The sequence below is a fragment of the Thermobia domestica genome, chromosome 11 (assembly GCF_964235325.1).
Source record: "Thermobia domestica chromosome 11, izTheDome1.hap1.1, whole genome shotgun sequence".
Taxonomy (NCBI): domain Eukaryota; kingdom Metazoa; phylum Arthropoda; class Insecta; order Zygentoma; family Lepismatidae; genus Thermobia; species Thermobia domestica.
In genome coordinates, this window is record NC_137464.1 from 100258175 (window position 1) to 100278899 (window position 20725).

At 34.1% G+C, this 20725-nt stretch overlaps 1 protein-coding gene across 2 annotated transcripts in view; it reads left to right on the forward strand.

Annotated features, from left to right (window-relative positions):
- Positions 1-17695, forward strand: part of pug (pug C-1-tetrahydrofolate synthase, cytoplasmic) — a 71032-nt gene extending 53337 nt beyond the window's left edge. For both annotated transcript variants that reach the window (XM_081730889.1, XM_081730888.1), the window contains exons 16-20: positions 1540-1643; positions 5390-5548; positions 7102-7228; positions 9983-10135; positions 17094-17695. In XM_081730889.1, coding sequence (XP_081587015.1) covers positions 1540-1643; positions 5390-5548; positions 7102-7228; positions 9983-10135; positions 17094-17183 — 633 coding nt within the window. In that variant the 3' untranslated portion in view covers positions 17184-17695. The remainder of the gene's footprint in view (positions 1-1539; positions 1644-5389; positions 5549-7101; positions 7229-9982; positions 10136-17093) is intronic.
- The last annotated feature ends 3030 nt before the right edge of the window (positions 17696-20725 follow it).

Consider the following 20725-nt stretch of genomic DNA (forward strand, 5'->3'; position numbering starts at 1 on the left):
GTTGTGAAGTACGCGGTGTAATACGATTTTTGCTTGCAAAAGGAACGTCTGCTGTGATATCCTTCGTGAGTTCTGTCTAGTGTATGGACCTACAGTAATGAGTGCAGGAAATATTCGCAAATGTTGTCGCGAATTTCAAAATGGCTGCAGCAACGTGCACGATGAGGACCTGAGTGACAGGCCTAGTGTTCATACTGACAACCTGGTGGAGCAGGTGAACCAAAAACTGCGAAGTGATCGGCGATTGACGATCAGTGCTCTGGCTAATGGCTTTCCCACGTTGCACAAAATACAGTCTATAGGATTGTCACAGAAATGCTTGAATATCACATTGTGTGCAAGCTGGGTGCCACAAATGCTAACAAACCAGCACAAAGAGCAACGAATGTGCAGTGCCTGACAGTTTTTGGATCGCTATCGACAACAAGGAGATAATTTTTCCCACATTGTGACGGGCGACGAGATGTACATCTCGTACACCAACTTCGAATTCAAACAACATTCCATGCAGTGACTCAATTGAGGTTCCCCGAAATCAGAAAGTTTAAGCAATCTCCGCAAACTGATGACTACAGTCTTTTGGGACGACAAGGGCGTCCTGTTGGTTGATTTGTGGAACGTGGGACAACAGTTACAGCTGACGTGTACTGCGACGTGTGATTCAAAATCGACACTGCGGAAAACTGTCGTCCGGAATCGTCCTCGTAACGCTGCCGTCTTCAAGATGATGATTCAAGATTTTCGTTGGGACCTGTTTGACTACCCTTCATACAATCCTGACCTTCCTCTAGCGATTACTTCCTCTTATTGCATCTGAAACGGTGGTTTGGTGGACAACGGTTTGAAAACGATGAGGATCTCAAGACTATCGTTGTCGCCTGGTTCCGATCCCAGGCGGAAAACTTCTATGCAGAGGGTTTACGGAAGATGGTGTAGCGTTACGAAAAGGGTTTGGAACGGCATGGTCATTATGTAGAAAAGTGAAGTAACTCTATAGGCACGTATTTCTGACAATAAATCCCGTTCTACACGAGCGTTTTTTTTTTTTTTTTTTTTTAAATCAAATGACCCTTACTTTTGTAATACGCCTCGTATATGAGAAGACTCCAGGAATAAACCAATTTTCCTTAGTGTATGCCGCTTCCCGGCTCAGCTTTGCACGTTTCTGCTCCGAAATTTCAGTGTTACTTATTTTATTTTTAACTCAAGTAATTAATCTTCAATGAAAACAATATAAAGTTAACAATATCAAAGTGAAACATGTCAGTGCATTAATGTGTGTGTCATAATTCGAATGAGTGAAATTATGCAGTTTGAATTATCTTAAATACTGCAAGTTATGTATATCGAGATATTTACAAATGCAGAACGATAGCAGTAAATTGTCTAAAATTTGAATATTAACGAGATTATAATGTTGTTGAATATTTGGCTCGTAACATGAACTGCCTTTCCGTGCTAGGTTAGTCATTTTGATTATTTACAATTTCTTTCATTGGTTGCAAAGTGTTGTAACTTACATTAGAAGTTCTATTTCAGGAAAATTTAGAACTTCTGGAAAAAGGATTACCCAACTTATTGCGTCACATCAAAAATGGTATCCAGTATGGTCTTCCTGTTGTTGTTGCTATCAATGTATTTGCGTAAGTATTAATTTGTTCGTATCTTGTAAGGTTCAACCATCGTTTCTGTTTACAGTTAATATCTGTCAAGGATACACTACCGCTCAAGATTTTGAACACCCCGGATTTTTGTAAGCATCTACTGTGAACCTATTATTTTGGCACGATAAGTTGTCTGCCGTGTCGTAGGTACACCTATCTAAAGCACAAAATTTGATAACAGTTCAATCGAGATCTCACAGGTATTGCAAATGATATATCTAATTATATTTCTTAAAATGTAAACCAAAGAGACAATTTGATATACGATATTGCAGAGTATAAAGAGCGCGCTAACGTTTTAAAAGCCAAAAAATACTAAACTTTGAAAAGTGTTTACGACTGCCAATATATGGCTTTCTATGCTCGGTTGTTGCTAAGTAGGAACGTGTATGTAGTGCTTGTCGTTGCTACTCCAACAAGCAACAATGGAGCATATGAAACCAATGTAAACTCTTCAAAATGTTGTATTTTTGGCTTTTTAAAACGTTTTAACATATCAGTAAGGTCTAAAGAACTGCAAAATTTGGATCTTTTTCTTTCAAACTTTTGTCACTGCATTGACTCTGTCTATATCTTTCAAACAAAACTAATATTTTACCTCACCTTCCACACTTTTGTTTATACTGTACAAAATCTATATAAAATTATCTTGTTTGGTTTCAGTTTCAAGAAATATAATTAGATATATCGTCTGCAGCACCTCTCAAATCTTGATTCAACTGCCGTCAACTCTGACACACAAAAAATCCAGGATGACACCATAGGTGCTCACAAAAGTCCAGGATGTTCGAAGATTTTTAGTAGTAGTGCAAGGCCGTAAATTCAGCTTAGTCATTCTACAGCTCTTTATTATTATTATTATTATTATTATTATTATTATTATTATTATTATTATTATTATTATTATTATTATTATATTATTATTATTATTATTATTATTTTGTAAACAGCTACAACTACATTGTTAATAATAATCCAATCTTGAATTTTACTTTGTATATTTTGTATTTTTACTTTGTATTTTTTTTCTTCCAGTTTGTAACAGATACTGCATGTTTTATGTTTTTTTTTTCAATAAATATTTTCTTTTTATTCATTTTTGTACAATCAGTTGTATAATGTTATTCTATTTGCATGCGCCCTATGTAATTTTTTTTTCTTTCTTGTAAGGGGCACTTGTGGCTGTATCGCTGTTTGCTTCTAATAAACATATTAACATCATATTATTATTATTATTATTATTATTAATATTATTATTATTATTATTATTATTATTATTATTATTATAGTTATAATATTTAAGTGATACAATAGTAAAGTTATTAATTCCTTGTAACTATTGTTCCTATTCATTCGGAATGTCATATGTTCATAGTACAGTGAAACCCCCTCTCATCAAACTTTTTCGTCCCGGCAATAATATATGTACTGTTATGAGAGAAAACCCTCCCTTTTACAGACATGAACAGTCTTCTTTTATTCCAAACGTTGTATTAATTTCTTCATAACGGACAGAATTTCTCAGCTTATACTTTTTTACCACAGAAAAACTTACTGCAATTTGAAAATTCTTTAGTTGATCCGTTGAACTGATCTTGCAACTACAAACTAATGTCCGCAGGATTATAAGACAGTCATCGTAGATTTATCTTCAGAGAGATTCATAAACCACCATGATTGGTTGGTGACATCTACATTTTCAGTATTTGATAATAATGTGCATGTTCTTATTGGCTTATTTTTACCTTTTAATATAGTTAGTAAGTTAATAAAGAGACTTGTATAGAGGTATAGCTTGTACTTGAGAATGATCATATAGACACGTCCATATACATACACATCCCTCAGAATACTTCGGTTCTTTACACATAGACCGAAGGGAGGTAGGGTTTCCCTCATTCCCCAGTAATCCGAACACTGAGAGCAGTATTTTATTAGCCTATATTTACATTTGTAACTAATGTATTCAGTGCGTACTGCATACAGTTGCTATATAAGCTGTGAGCAATCTAACTTCGTTTTAACTTCTCTGTGACGGACACCTCTCACTTACGAACAGACATTCATGTCTTATCGGTATCCGTTATTACGAGGTTTCATTGTATTTGATATGTACATTGTGCCGTCTGTCTTACGTAATTACTGCTGTAGATGTCTCCGAAATTTTGTTCGTAATTTTCTAGGAGGATATTGTAGCACTAAATAATGTGATATTTTAAGTTTTCGTTTAATACATAGATTTGAAATGTGTAGTAATGTGACATAGTGCCATTGAGGGAGAAAAAAAAAAAAAAAAAAAAAAAAACAAAAAAACTGGGTTAACAACACTGTTAATCTGGTGGTGGTGCAGATTGTCAGTGTCCTTCTGTTGACATTTACATCGTACAAAATTTCAATTTTACATAGATTAGTTTAAAAGTTACAAGGGTGTTTGTCAAGGTAACTGCCTACTCTGTATATACAGTGAAACCTCGGAATAACGGACACTAATGGGACATGAATTTTTGTCCGCTATTGAGGTGTCCGTTACAGAGAGGTTACAAAAATTTAATTTTTCACAATGGTAATTGTATGCAGTAATATACAGTAACTGCATTATGTATGAGCGTAGATGCGTAAAATTCAATATGAAAATATTCTATTTAGTACGCGTTTGGATTACTGGAAGGGATGAAGGAGAAATTCATTTCTTAAATAATATTATTACTGGGGAATGTGTTAATATATTCGTTCTTTGGATGAAAAGGTAAGTTATTGGAAGTGCATATGTTTATTGACCCAGTCCCAATCACAAAGACTATCCTCTTAGTGAAAGTGAAAAGAAAGCCGGGAAAACCCCAAACCCAGACTTGTTCCAGTGTCATAAGTAAAAGAAAAATGTTACTTTTCCAAAAAAGTAAGAGAAGAAACATTGCTCGTTAAAAATGTTATTGTAAAACAAACATTATTTTGTTATTTAAGAAATTGTCGGGAAAGATGCAAGGCCCAGATGAAAAATGGCTAAATTTGTTAGGGAAGGAAAGATCTTTCGCGTAGAATTCTTGGCCTTACGACTGACCTGCATGAGTGTTATTACTTATTGAAGGTTTTCTAGGATTTCCATCAGAAAGCAGTTTATTGCGGGCATAAACAAAGAAAAATTTCAAGTTCAGTTTGAAGCTGTTCTGTTTGATGGTTCACCAGGTCTAGACTCATGATAGATACACTTGTGGGGAAAAGACTTTTCTGTCTACTGTAATATATTGCGGAACCGAGAATAATTCCTGTCCGTTATGAAGAGGTTATTGAAAGTTTGGGGAAAAAAAGGACTGTCCGCGTCCGTATCTGAGTGTTCGTTAAAGGGAGAGTTTTGTTCCATAAGAGAACATATAAATTTGCCGGGATAAAAGAAACTCTGTCCGTATTATAGAGGTGTCCGTTAAGGGAGGTTTCACTATCAATCTGTACAAAATTACAGATTATCGCTTATGCTTTACACCAGTATTTACATTAAAAGTGAATGTGAGTGCTAAATGGTAAGTAGCAATAGTTTGCAGTTTGCTTTTAATAAATACATACATCAATGCACAATGTCTTGCCCTATTTCTTACTTTAATTGAATATTTCTTTCCTCTCTGGGAACATCTCTCTCGGGAAAGAAATATTCAGTTCAGTTAAAGTAACTTTTCATATAAATAGGTGCCCTATAGCTTTTAGAAATAAATATATATTTTCGTTTATTTCAGGACTGATACCCAAGCCGAACTTGAGCTTGTGAAGAAAGCATGCTTGGATAATGGTGCTTTCCGGGCAGTAATTTGCACACATTGGGCTCAAGGAGGAGCTGGAGCGTCGGACCTTGCTGATGCTGTGGTGGAAGCTTCTAATCAGCCTTCCCAGTTCAAGTATGAATAAAATAAATTTCCTACGTAATCTGTTCCTAATTTCTCCTTCGTCGGCAGGAGATTGTAGTGTGCCTTATTTAGTTTTAACTTTCGTTGTTCTCAGAAAACCGTAGTACTTCAGTAATTGAAAAAAAGTTAGTGTGTTAAATCCGGATTGCGTCGTGGGGACAATTTGCAAATTACTTTTTCAAGTGAAAAGTTTCCTGAGAAAATTTGGAGAGAGAGAGAGAGAGAGAGAGAGAGTGTGTGAGTGAGTGAGTGAGTGAGTGAGTGTTAAATTTTAAATCTTAAAGCGTAATTGTTTATATATTATAAGAATGAAAAGGTATAAAGCTAGATTTCTCACTGGTTTGATTTGGTTATATTTCCGCCTAAGATATAATCCATTCTTAGCCGTTAAGCTGGTCTGGTTGGCTGCGATACACAAAGGCCGAATACCAGATCCTAAAGCAAAGCGTACAACTATTACACTAGGCCCACAACTCTGTTGCTCTTGGCCCTTTTCCGTATTACCTATTACATATAGATAGTCTTAGACCCAGATCTTGATGTCGACCAACGAAGAGTACACTTTCAAAGGTACCTGAGGGTACAAACTTTCCATAAACTTAACGCATCTTAGTACAAGACTTTCAGACATCTATATACTACCTTGTCTGTCTTGATAGATCAGTATGTTACGCCCACTTATAAGACGTATTACCTATAACCTACGAATAATCTCAACAGGACTAGTACTTTATTTTGGACATATTGTCTCAGATAGGTAAGCTTAGATATTTTATTTTATTTTATTTGGTACAAGAAACATGGCTAATGATTAGTGAATTTCTTAATAGGTATAACATAATTTCAGACACTACAGAATTCTGTAATCTGAGGCACTGGACTTACAAAACTGAATATAAGTATCAAAGAGAAATCTAAACTCTTTCCTGGAATATTTCTTTCCACTTTTCTCAAAGTGAGCACAGAAGTTCGAATGAAGTAATGATGCAAGGTTAGCTCTATATAGATATTGACGAGAAGCGAGGCGCTTACAAGATAAATAGTTTTTCACATTATTATTCCTCATTTTTTAACATTACAACTTATTTAATAGCTTATCCTAAAGGAGATTTATCACAAAATCGAATAACAATTTTTGTGAAAATAAATACAATTACTGTAAATAGGATAATTCAGTTCAAGATACTTTATTGGTCTTTCTGTTCGCTTTTTCACACAAAGTATTTGATGATGGAAAAGGTTGATTTCTGTTTACCCAGTTTCTGTTCTTCCTTCAAGTAACTGATGCCATATCGTTAATACTATTGAAAAAGCTGGGATAGATCAGTAAAATATAGGTGAAAATTGAACTTTACTCACTCTAACTGTAACTAACTTCAGTACATTATTCTTCTTGAGCGTAAATGTCAATTCATTTTTCCAGTGATGTATTGTCTAATCTATATTCAGTTGCCACAATCTTTAATATGCTATTTTAATTGATAAAGAGGGTATTGTAATTAAAAAAAAAAAAAATAATAATCTCATGTATTTATAACTTACAGGTTTTTGTATGACCTGAATCTTTCAATTGAAGAAAAGTTAAACGTTATAGCTCGCAACGTTTATGGAGCAGATGGAGTTGAACTGTCTGAAAATGTGAAGAACCTTATTCAGGAATACACAAAGCAGGTGAGAATGTTGTTTTATACCGGGGAAGCTGCATCATTTGATACCATCATAATTGTACCTGACTTTGAAAACAAAGATAGGAAAAAAGTTAAATATTTCGAACGGCAAGTCCTAAGACAATCACGATCAAACTTTTAGCTTATTATAGAACATCAGAAAAATGTAAATTAAGATTTCTTTGTGAATTCATTACTATTAAAAAAAAAACTATACACTAAATACGACGTAGGAAGAAACAAGACGGACATTATAATAAAATACAATCTATATATCTAATAAAATTTAACTCTATTATGCCGATATTTTTATCTCGAGGAAAATTTTCAGCAACTCCTCTGTTCCCTTCGTCAGTCAGGATGTACGGAGAGAAACTATAATTTTATCTTCCAATTTTTGATCAATTAGTTATGAGTGTTCTAGACAGTGATTCATATGTGTACTATGACGAAGTTATTACAAAATCTGTGCATTTAATTTTGAGGGTGTATGCGTCTTCGGCGCGGAATACCTGGGTTCGATTCCCAGCAGGACCTCATCTGGTTTGGATACTACGTTAAGCTGTAGGTCAAAGTCTCATAGCTTCGCTGCTGAAAGGGACACTAAACTAAAATCAAAACAACAACAATTTTGAGTTATAGGAATGTGAATTGTTTTAACGTTAGCTGCTTTATCCCTGTACATCGTGACTTACGAAGGAAACAAGAGTTCCTGCAAAATTTCAGAGACAATAAAGTTATAATTACTAGGACACATTGTAGTATTAATTGTCTATTAACCTGAATAATGCTCCTTCCAATTGTATTGTTTTTTTCCTCTAATATTTCGAATGCACTGTTGAACATTCTTCAAGGTCACAAGGTTTAAGTCGCTGTTTTGATAGTCTTCACATTGTTTTTATATTTAAACAGTGGCATAACAAAAAAGTACATTTATTTATACTTGTAGTTTGTCTACGTGTTCCAGTAGGTATGTTGCTTTAAACACACAGTTAACAATTTGTTTGTAAATTTTTAAAACTAGTGCACTAGCTAGTACTTCTGTTTTTAGGAATCCTTGTTTAAGTGATAACCCTATCCACTCAACTGACAACTGCTTCAATGTACTGTTATGTACACTCATGTCCAAAATTGTTGCATGTCTATAAATATGTTGTTGTAGGAATATAATTTGATAACGAATTCGCCGGGTATTTCTTATAATGTTAGTATGTGTATAATCGGCAAAGACATGTATGTGGAAAATGTTGTCAAAAGAGCAGTAAATAAGAACAATAAAACGAAAATAAAACTTTCTTCGCCATTTAGCAACATTTTGTTTTACTCACTCTAATTTTTGTATTTATAACTCTTTTCCTATAAAATTTACCACAAATATACATTTCCAGATTATGCACATAGTATCAGTATTAAAAGCACCCTGCAAAATCATTATCAAATTATTCTTACGCGACAATCATTTTGGACATGAGTATACATTGTATTCAGGTCAACATTGTTTCCAATTTAATGATCATATGTAAACCTAATTTTTATAAAAACAACATTCACAATTATAAAGTGGATGGATTTTGTAATTTTTAACAAGGATTCCTAAAAACAAAAATACAGATTTTAGTAACAGCCAGTGCACTAGTTTTTAAAATGTTGAAAGTCAACATACTCAGTAGGACATAGACAAACAAGTATAGATTAATATATTGCGTAATATATTTTGTGTGCCACTGTTGAGATGTAAGAACTATGTAAAGACTAACAAAAATAACTACTTCAGTCTTGTGACCTTGAAGAATGATTGGACAATGCATTCGAAATATTGGAGGAAAAGAACAATATAATTGGAAGGAACATTATTGAGGTTAGTAGATAATTAATATAATAAAGTTAGTGTTTTATTAAATTATTAATGTGCTATACATTTTTCTTATTAGTCCCGTTGGGGGCACTCGGTCGAAAAAGTGAAAAAAAGCTTTAGGCCAACCATCCTGAATGAGGTTTTCTTCATTCATACCAGGCAAATGCCGGAGTGGTATCTAACTCATAGGTCCCAGGTCGCTTTTTTCCTTTTCTTTCCCCGGATAATGTGCTCGCCGAGAGAGATCATCCTTCATACGTGACGGGCTAAATGGCCATAGATGCCGAAAGCTCAGAAATCTAAATATTCTAATCCTAATTATTATTATTATTATTAGAATACGTCTGTTAAATCTACTATCTATTAAACAATATGAATTTAAACTTAGTGACTTTAGAAAATACTAAGCTATACATATACATACTGGTTTGTAAAAATTGGTATTTTCGTTAGGTAATATTATTTGGAAATAAATTATTTGAAACTTCGTAGGAAAGTTGGGATCTAAAATGCAACTAACATTCTTTTTCCTCAGTAGATAGATATTCTTATTTACTGCTATAGGCTTCCCCAGAAAGTAGGTAGAATAGAAAAACAGTATTTTAGGGTAAGATTTACGATTATGTTGTATGAAATTCGTGCCTAAAATGACGGAAGTGTGACTATCAGCAAATTTTGCGATGCCTTGTCAGTTTTCTAAACCTAAATTCCCGTGTAATTCTATAGAAGTAGTAATTATTATTAAAAAAAAAAAAATCATGTATTAGTTAAAATAATTTAACGCAGACATCGTATTGAAGTTTCTGCTGCATTGTTGTTTTTAAACAATACTAAATATATACTTGGTGTATTTGAAAGTAAATCTCAAAAGTAATTAACGTTATACATTTTTCTTTCTTAAAGGGCTTCGGCAATTTACCAGTGTGCATGGCAAAAACTCACCTGTCTTTCACAGCAGATCCAACCATTAAGGGCGCACCTGTTGGCTTCACTGTTCCTATTAAGGATATAATTGTATCCGTCGGAGCTGGGTTTCTTGTTCCACTTGCAGGAGAGGTAAGTTGTCCTGATACATGGAGGGAGGGGTAGTTTCCTCATGTTCGTATGAAATATTATGAAATATTTTCCTATGCTGAAGGCACTAAGTAAAACATGCACACAGCTTTTACGCACAGCCAGTCAGCTATATGTCAGTATTTTTTGATGAAAGATTAGTATGAACAGGTCAGTGACATTAGAAAAGTTCTGTATAAAAATATTTAAAAACTAAAATATTAAATAAGTTCTTTCATAATTGAGAATGCCACAACTAAGAGAGCTAAATATAAACACGTTCAACTCGAACTGCTCGTAGTATTGAAGTAGTGTAGAGAAGAGAGAAAAAGGATACTAGAGAATTACAAAAGTCTGGTCTGTAATTGTAACAGCAAAAACACGAGAAAAATAGAGATGGCAGGCAAAAAGTAAATGAAGTGAAATTAAAAATAATAGATGTATGGATAATAAAAGTAGAAGTAAGCAAAAACAGCTAAAACTCGAGATTATAAGAAAAGTGCAGAGAAAAGAGCCGGAATGGGAACGGTAATAAAAACATGGCTTTAAAAGCATAATTTTTATGATAGTTATAAAAGGGGAATGTCTTGGTCCGAGTAATGCTAATTCCTATTAGTTATCAGGCGCCACTTTGCTGCCTACCTGCCTTAATGTGGAAATGTATAGTGATTATGCTGAGCATAAACGTTCTTTGATCTTCATTATTAGAACAATTGCCATGCGTAGCTAACACTTTTTATGCGAGCGATCCCAGGTTCAATTCCTAGTGGGGACACTTGGTCGAAAAATGTTTTACCCCTCTCGCGAGTTCGTGCATTTGTTTTGTAGAGTTGCTGTGGTATATTTATAGGCTGTTATTGGTTGAAGTTGGGAGGGGAGGTGTGTATTCCTGCTTTACTTTACATGGTGGCCAGAACATACGAGCACTAAAAGTCACTACCTGGTTTATGTTGTAATATTGTTGTAGTGATTGTTATAATTTGAAGTGGAAAATGAAAAGGAAAAAAGAAAAATCACCATATAAAGTAATGCATTCCGATATTAGGACTACATATCGTGTTAAAACTATGTAGAAAAAAAAAGAAAAAAAGGTATATTTATGTTACATTTAATAGAAATAACTGCCTGTGACGTAGACAGAAATATGAGAACTATTATTAAAATTGGTATATTTTGTTCAGCCAAGCTGTTGAAAGTATATGCATAAATCCACACTGTAGATCAGTGGCGTACACGCTTAAGTGTACCCTCTATTAGTATAGTGATATTAAAAATTGATTCTGCTAATATGCCGTTTGTGATCCCCCATAATATAACTTTCCGTGTAATTTACCACAAACATTATACATTCATGTTATAAACAAAACTTAGTTCTCAGAAATTCCGCTCTAACCCTACATAAGATTTCAACACATTGGTTATGTACTGAATTATTCTTTTGAGAGGAGGGACTCTTTCTCGTCAGCATGAGCGTCAAAATGTATCGTCTACGGAAGCGATGAAGAGCATGAAGAAAAAAAAGAAAAAAAAAAAGGAGCAGATTTCTTTTTTTTATTGGCCTGCTTAGCCGAATTGTAACGCACGCAATTTCGTAGTGTGTGGTTCCTGGTTCTACTCCCAATTTCACCATTAATATTTTCCGGTTGACCCATCATCATGAAGGGCCACGGTGGCTCAATGGTAGACCGCTCCTCTCTGGCGCGTGGTGTTCCTGATTTGATCGTAGTTCGCATCAAGTGGGCTTTGTGGTGCAAAACTATAATTGCGTGAATTTTCTCGTTTTTTCGTTTCCTTCCAATTTCTTCATGATCATAATCTTATTTAGCCTTTATGGCATAATCGTAGGTCGTAAAACTGCGATTTCGTTTCATTTTTTCATAATCATGAGGCAATTGGGGAACTACATGAATTAAGAAGTAGCGAACTCAGGTCCTGAAAGTTAGAAATAACACCTTAGTTGAGGGTGACCACGCATCGCGCAAGGACACTATATGGGTTGAACGTGCTTCATCTTGTACCCACAGCCCTTCGATTGTAGCGACAGTGAGTTAAGTACTTCTCTCTGTTAACTAATTTCATCAGTATTTCAAACCTGTAGGACTAGAAACAAACTTAATAGGAATGAGTCTTACCTGTCCCCTGTAATTCGGCTTACCTCTATGTACTGAAAATAAAATATTTAAAGTTACGATGCAAGAGGACATGAAAGTCCGTCCGGCCATGCGGACATTTCAGCTTGTGACGCATGATGTGTGCATCGGCTTATACATATGCTTGTTTGAGTTTCTTTACTATTGCAGTTTATTAGCTACATGTTTTTTCTGGCTCTGTCACTGATGTAGACGTAATAAATTAGTTGTTTTTATACTATTTAAGTTCTATTATAGTATGGAAAAATCGTTCGCAGCCCTCTACATGCTTTACTGTTTGATCCCATGTTAAGTAGTTTTACGTATTTAGCGCACAAGTACGCTATATGACAGCTTCCATTAAATTTGATCCAGTTCAGCATATCCTTTTGGTTTTGTTGATAAACTGCATATGAAACAAATCTTAGGTAAAACCAGTATCTCTTGCAACTCTACCGTGTGACTGACGTCACTCGTAAACAAGGAAATTAGTTCGCAGTTTTGCCGCTTACACAGATAAATAAAATGAGATTTAACAGCTTTTTCAAGCCAGCCATCCTGAGTGAGATTTTTCTGAACTTCTCCCATACACACCAGACAAATGCCGGGATGATACCTTACAGGTCTCAGACCGTTTTCTTCCTTCCCTATTTCTTTCTTTTCCCCTTCCCTGGATAGTTTCCTTGCCGAGGGATGTCATCCCTTAAATGTAATCAGGTTAAGGCCAGCAAATAAGGTTGTAATTGCTTATACCTAGGTATAATATCCATAATTATTTATTCTATATCAAGCACAATATAATTAACTACAGGCAGTTATCATTTCCCTTTAGGACGGTGCAATATTTAATAAGCTTTACCGCCAACCCACATGAAGCACACTACCATTAATAAGCAGGGTTGAAAAAATCAATTTTTTTTGTTGACTTGATTTAAATCACTAGTAGTTGATTTAAAAAATATATATATATATAATGTATCATTTTTGTTATTTTGTTTTTGATAAGTTACGGAGGTTTTCCAGTTTCTTTTAGTTAGACTAAAAAGAAAAATTGGGGGTTTCACGATCGCGGTTATGGTCTGTTTTCCGAAAGGTGTTTCTTATACGTGACAATTAGTCAGGAGCAGTACATCACTGTTCTCTTAACGTGTAACAGTGGGTGGTCACGTTGATCTCGAGTTCAAATCTGAATGATTAAACGAAAGAAAAACAACGTATAGTTTTTTAATCCGAATCCCAACTGCAAACTAGAAAGGATTTCATGCAAAATGCAAGGTGTGTGTCTCAGAAATGCAAGATCGTGTTATCCAGCTGAAGAAACCTTTAGAAGTGTGCAAAGCAGAACAACTAGTGGAAGATTCTGGGGGGTGACGAGAGTGACATTAAAAAATGGCCAGTTTTGTTTAATGTATGTGAAGAATCGATCAAAAATAGACAAAACGATAAAACAAAGTGAAAAATGTAAATATTAAAAGAAATGTAGGACACGTGGTCCAAACTCTCAAGCCGATCTCTGTTGTATTGGACAGAATTCAAAGAAATGAAACAATAATATCTGACGCTGTAGGAATATGGAAGTGTCTAAAAGACGCACTCCAAGGAAATAGAGAATAAATATGAAAACAGGTATACGGAAGCATTAACGCCTCCCTATTTCTTGGACTGTCTTCTCGATTTGAAACAGCGAAAATTCAAATTAACTGCCGAAGGAAACGATTTAGCTTTGAAATTTGCAGAAGAAGCTTATAGTGGTACTTCTCTACTGCCCACGGTAATTAAATTTCAAGCGAAGTCTCCTTTCTCTAACGTGATTTTCACCAACTAAGTTCTACAAGGTGTAACAGTCATTGAATGGTGGAAATCAAAAGCAATTATCCTTGACTTGGAAATATGAAGCCAATTATGCAGGTGTTTACAGCTTCCGTTTAATCTTCAGGGGTTGAAACAGGTGTCCACTAAAATTTCAAAATGATATTTTGTGACTTTTTCTTCACCAAACCATAAAATTCGTAACATTCTCGAGCCAATTAGGCCGAATTTTCATGCAAGCGATAGAAGCGTGCTTTGCTTGGGATTTGGTAGCGCTTAGGTCGACCATAGACACTTTTGGTTGTGAATTTTGACGTTTTATACAAAAATTTTCAGTATGTACTTATATTTGTACGGGTACAAAAAATCGTGACCCAAAAGCTATATTTCTTGACTTTCGTGACAGTTTTCTGATTTCGTGATCGATAGACACACTGTGAAAGAATTTTTCTTCTTTTGATTTTGTACAATCTAAAATACGAAATCGTTTAGGCACTGACAAAGCCTGTTAGTTAGTTTTTCTTTTTAAGCAACTTAATCAGAATTTAAATATGCTCATGTAGAAAAATTTGCATTGCACTGCATAGTGAGTATATAGCCTATTTTATATTTTTGTTTATAAAATGAATGATTTTTTACACTCTTCTATTTTTACTATCTCGTAATAAATATCAGTATCTTTTTATATGTTAATCAGTGTCGTTTTGTATAATGCCATGTGTTCATATTTCTTGTACGCACTTACATTTACCTATGAAAGAGGAATAATAACTAGATGTATTGTATAGGCAAATATTTAATTTTATTTTGTTACAAATCACTTATCTTTCGCTTAAAAACTGTAAATGTATTCAAGGTAAACTTGTATATCAAGTTATCTACTCTGAGTATGATCAACATAATACAACACTATGTAAGATGGTTTAGTAGTTAGTAGAAAGTAGTTTAGCACAGGACGTAGACACTGCCATAAACGAACAGTTTGTAGTTTCTAATCAAAAATGCCATTTCTTAAAAATATATTTTTCAATATTCGTATTAATAATTTTGCAGTTATGGAAAAAAAAAGTTATATATATTAGCAAACATGGTATGTAAAATTCTGAACTGAAAATTGTGAATATTGAATTCTAAATTATTTATTGTCATTGACAATGAATAAAATTCTTGGCCCAGGAATTTATATATGCCATATTATTGATCATTAAATAATGTGACGAATTATAATCACTAATCGTGTTTGTTTCCTTATTAGTAGATAGCTGTCAGACGATACCATATAAGGAATCTAAAATTAACATTTAGCTAACCTCGTTTTAAGATCAGGTAGGATGCAAGTTTAAACCAAATACTTAATGATCAATAATATGGCATTCCAAGAAGTACGGAAATATGATCTTAATAGCTCAGTATGTATCTTACTTGAATCATAAACTTTCATTACTACTCATAAACCAAGTAATCTGCGAAGAACATTCCTTCTAATTATCCTATTAACTGGCATCACTGCCGCTACACAGTACGGATTAAGATAAGAATTTTAGATTTAAATTGGATTAGAGTTTCAGAATGCTCAAAAATACTGCATTTTGTTTCAGTTCAAGGAAAAATAAATTTGATTTAAATCATTGATTTTAAAAAAAAGTCATGTGATTTAAATCAAACAACCCTGTTAATAAGCCATTTAAATTTGAACATTAATGTTTGTGTAACCGCAAGTAAGTTAATAGACAAATGTAAACACTTGTAACTTTCAAGCAGTTTTAAGCTATATCATACGAGTCGAAGATTTGAGGGGAACAACTAATAATAATAATAATAATAATAATAATAATAATAATAATAATAATAATAATAATAATAATAGCCACTTCCGCTACTGCCACATCATGATGGATAAATGGGAGATTAATTAGTTTAGTCGTAACTCATGATTTTCACTGTTTTTCACCTCTCCAAGGAAAAATATTTGGATCGAGGATTTCTAAGATGTTGATACTAAACGTAGCTTCGAAGCTGGAGTTCTTTCCGTATTTAGAGAGAATAAACGGGGGGATCCGACCATTGTAAGGATAGTATTGTTCATGGGATATCTCGTATGTAGATGCTAGTTGTGGTGTATTTTAGGAGATTGAAGAGATTGCAGTACACTTAGTTGTTTTAAATATATAATCATTATGTTGTAGTCTGTACTAGAGAAAGTCAATCCTGTCTATTTAATATCCAGTCTCTCAATTATTCTACCTGCACATACATACCATCGGAACTCAATCCAAATATACCTTCATCCCTTAGAAGCAGAAACTCGCAGACTTTTGCGTTCATATCATTTCTCTTGCATTTTTGTTTTTTGTTTTTTGCATCTCATTGTTGTGTAGTTCTGCCCTGTAGATTGACGGAAACGTTGATAAATTATAATGAAAAGAATGATTAAAGGACAATATGTAACACGCATGGCCTGAGCGAGTAATACGTGTATACTTGTTCTACTGAAACTGGAAATAGTACAAGCTAGTACAAGTTCAATAAGAGGCCTATATAGTAATAATTGAAAAAAGACACCAAAAAACTTTTTTGATATGGTTTCAGCGTGAGAACAGATTCCATCTCCCACCATATCCCTCTATTGCAAATCAGTTAGATCTATTACTTCTTGTTTCAATACTGAATTAACATTGTTTTGGAAGCCTATCATAGTTTGTGTATGAAACGGAGCTAATGTGTTTTGAAATCAACATTTGGTCTTTGCATGTTGCAAAAGAAATTGCTTGGAGGATAGAATAGATGGACGCGGAATATGTAGTTTATATAAAACTGTAATTTCTGAATTGGTTTGAAAATATTTTTAATATGTTTAATAGTAATAGTAGTTGCTATTGTTAAGAACCCTTAAACACTTTGTAAAAATCATTGTTGCATGTGAATAGAAACGTACATAAACCATACCAAACACTACACTATGCGAAGTGTATTCTTTTGGTGAAAGTTGAATATTAAAATGAGTACTAAAACTTTATTTTCAGATTAGTAAAATGCCTGGACTTCCTACGAGACCAAGCTTCTATGATATGGATCTCAACACAGAAACCTTAGAAATTGAAGGTTTATTTTAAAATTGAAGAAACCAATAACATGTTCTTCTGTTATAATTGAACTGATTCCCAGTTTTGTATACAGTGCCATTATGTAACTGCAAATTACGACGACTTTGTTGCATTATTGTGTATTTAGATTTTTTTTATTGTACTACATAGATCGTTAAAAAATATCACAATAAGGGTATTTTTGCATTACATTGCAATTGAAGTTGTTTGTATAATGTATGGATATGTTACGAATCTAAAAATGTATGTGCCTTTTAACATTCCTGGTTGAAATTTTTCGGGTTTAAATGCTCAAGTTAAGAAAATACATATATAATGTCGAATAATACGAATGCATAATTACGTGTTTTTATATTTTTTTGCTGCTCAATTTTGAAATTATATTTTTGGAGATTAATATTGCTCAATGAATTATTTTTGTATAAGATGTTGATTGTATAATGAAATTTAGAACAGTTGTATATTTTGTAAGTTTATTACTAAATAATAATAAAATAGCTTTATAAGTTACAAGGAAACAATTTGTATATTTTGTATGTGTCCACTAACTGGAAAACTACAAAGTTTCTTTGAGGTTTATTTTTGAAGTAACTGAAGCTGATTAAAATAACGTCAATTTCCTCGCAAGACAAATCCGTTTAAGAGTGTTATGGACAAAAACAGATTAAATTAGCTTTCAGCTATTTTAATATCAATATACATCTCTTGTATGATCATACAGTTTGGATGTCTTAATAGAAGTTTGCTTTTGGAATTGTCCTTAACGCACTCATTATGCTCTGCTAAATCTTTGGAACCGAGTCATAACATGGCTTTTCAATTTGAATATTGGGAGCAGATAGTCTGTCGGTATTAAGTTGGGCAAATAATGGAGAAGGTTCAATATTTTTTTCTTTTCTTTTCTTTTTTTTTTTTTTTTTCCAAAATCTGCTTAACAGGAATCGTGTTGTGAGCGGGGATATTGCCGTAGAGAAGGAATAAATCATTGGATTTCGCCATGGCCAGTTTGGCATGCTGAATGCTTTGAAGAAACCTTTCCATTTACGCTTTTGTTGCACTGTTGATTCACAATTTGACATTTTGGTACGAATTTCTTGTGGATAACGCCATCCCACCTGAAAGAAAACTATGAGCATAGTCTTCAGTCTTCACACGAGATTTCTCAAATCAAACTTTCTTCGGCCGCGGAGAATTTTCTCCATCTTCTGCAACCGATGGAAGTTTAGTGGAAGTTTCATACTTGTTGCACCATGAAATAAAGATTTTAAACTGTGCTGATCAAATCTTTGTTCTTGAATCAGTTTCGGGACGAACCGCGAATAAATCTGTTTTCGCAAATCTTTCTCGACAATTTTCGTCGTAGTTTCTTGCTGATATTTACATAGTTTACCATTTTGAGCGAAAGATGGCAGTTCCGAAGCAGCTATTGTCGAACTGCGTCGATGGTCTTTGCACACCTGGGATAGCCTTGAATATCGTCTCATCCATCAGAAAATCTCCTAAAATACCGGAAAACATTCGAACGAGATAACGCTTGATCCCGGTGAGCTGCATTTGCCATATCAAGGGTTTGTCAGTTTTATCAATGACTAGCACATTTGACGCAACTCATTCAATCGCACATGCCACAAACACTACCAGCCACATATACACAAAACTCTATATGCACTCCGACGAGATCTATTGCTAGATAGATCGCACGCCTGACATTCACAGAAAAATCAATATTAACATAGTAAACGGACTGTCTATGTAACCGAATCAGAGAAAAAGACTAATGTTTATCTACCAAACTGTATAGTAGATATGAAAAAAAATCAATGCTTTCTATTTTCTAGGATGAAATGATACGGACTTATTGATGATACGTATCAAAATAAAGGATACTTAAACCTCGATCGCGAGGTCTCTTCGGCATGTCCTTAAGTCGCGGTCGCACCCTCGATACTGATACAAACACATGGATTCAAATGGGTAAGCGCATGCCGAAGATGTACGTTACATCGGGACCTAGAGGTCGATCGCGAGGGTGAATAAGTGGTCGCCATGCTAAACAACCGAGTTTGTTTTTACATCCATGTTCAGCGGAAGCATCGCCGTGGCTCATGTTCTCATTGGTTCTCCCTGAAACGCTACACGGAATAGTCTTTATTTGTTTAGAATTTCGTCTGCAGAGGATTGTGTGTGTCTATGCTCGAGAGGTTTTGCTGAACTATTAAATTTGATTATGAAAGACGTATTAATAGAACTAATGAGGAATGTTCCACTAAGGCAACGTTTCCAAACCTTTTTCAACTTGCGGCACACTCATATATATTACATATTATTTGCAAATATAAAATACCATGGTAATTTTTCTGTGATTACTGATCTCCTCACAGAGATGGAAGCTCGATCACTGGTTTTCCCCCCATGCTAATTCTTTATGCTTATTTTTTATTCTAATTTTAAAATAGAAAACAATTGCAATGAAATATAGGACTTAGGTTTTTAAAAATACACTTTTTTTTTTTTTTTCGAAAACTGTATTCAATCTTTCACTAAGAACGAATATCACTAAATAACGAACGAACAAACAAATGTCTTGTACTTTCTTTTAACTTTGCTGTTTTAACCAAAACCGGTGCATATTATTGCAATCACACAGCTTGCGATGCGTCGAAGTCAAAACACAGCTGTTGAACAAAGTGTTGTTCTGTCATTCACGTGCGAATGAGTGTTCTACGAACGTTCACTTGACGCGTACCGTACAAGTGCTTCCATTTCTCGGTGTTAGTATGACTCTCAATTGAAACGTAACATAGCAGCTAACCGTGGAAATGTGTACGAGCCGAAATACTGTCTGCTACACGGTAATGGATGTAGAATAATACGTATATTACAATTACAGTAACTTTTTCCATGGTAGAAATTCATAGTAATGTGAAATACAAAAATATAAATTTTTTTCCTATGTCTTGCAATTTGGTTGCTATAGAATTAATAATTTTGTTTCGATTTCCTTGCGGCACACCGGTTGGGAATATATTAAAGGGAATATATTAAATTTATGAAAGACGTATTAATAGAACTAGTGGAGAAGGTTCCACTAAGGGGTTCCGCAATATGGGATAAGAAACATAAACATCATAATAGGCACGTTTTAAATAGAGAATGAAAGAAAATAGCAACTGAAATGGAAATGTCAGATAAGTTATTCATTTGAGAATTATACTGTAGCTTATTATTATATAAGGCAGTGGCGGTTACAGAGGGGCTTTCGGGCTGAAGTCCGTAAGTTGTGGAATTTCTAAATAAAAAAAAAAAAATTACTGTTAATCATATCTTTGCTTAAAAACTACACGCCCCCCTCCTCTTCAATTCAGAGATTAAGGGTTTCTTTTAAATTCGTTACTGATATAAGGTAAGAAATACCTGTAAAGTCAGGCACGTATCCATAGGGAGGAAACGTCGAATAATAGTTGCAGTGACTTCGCAAACTACGCATCAGAATAAACATCACCTCGGAATTTCAACGTCCTAAACACAGCCATTACAAATTTCACATTTCG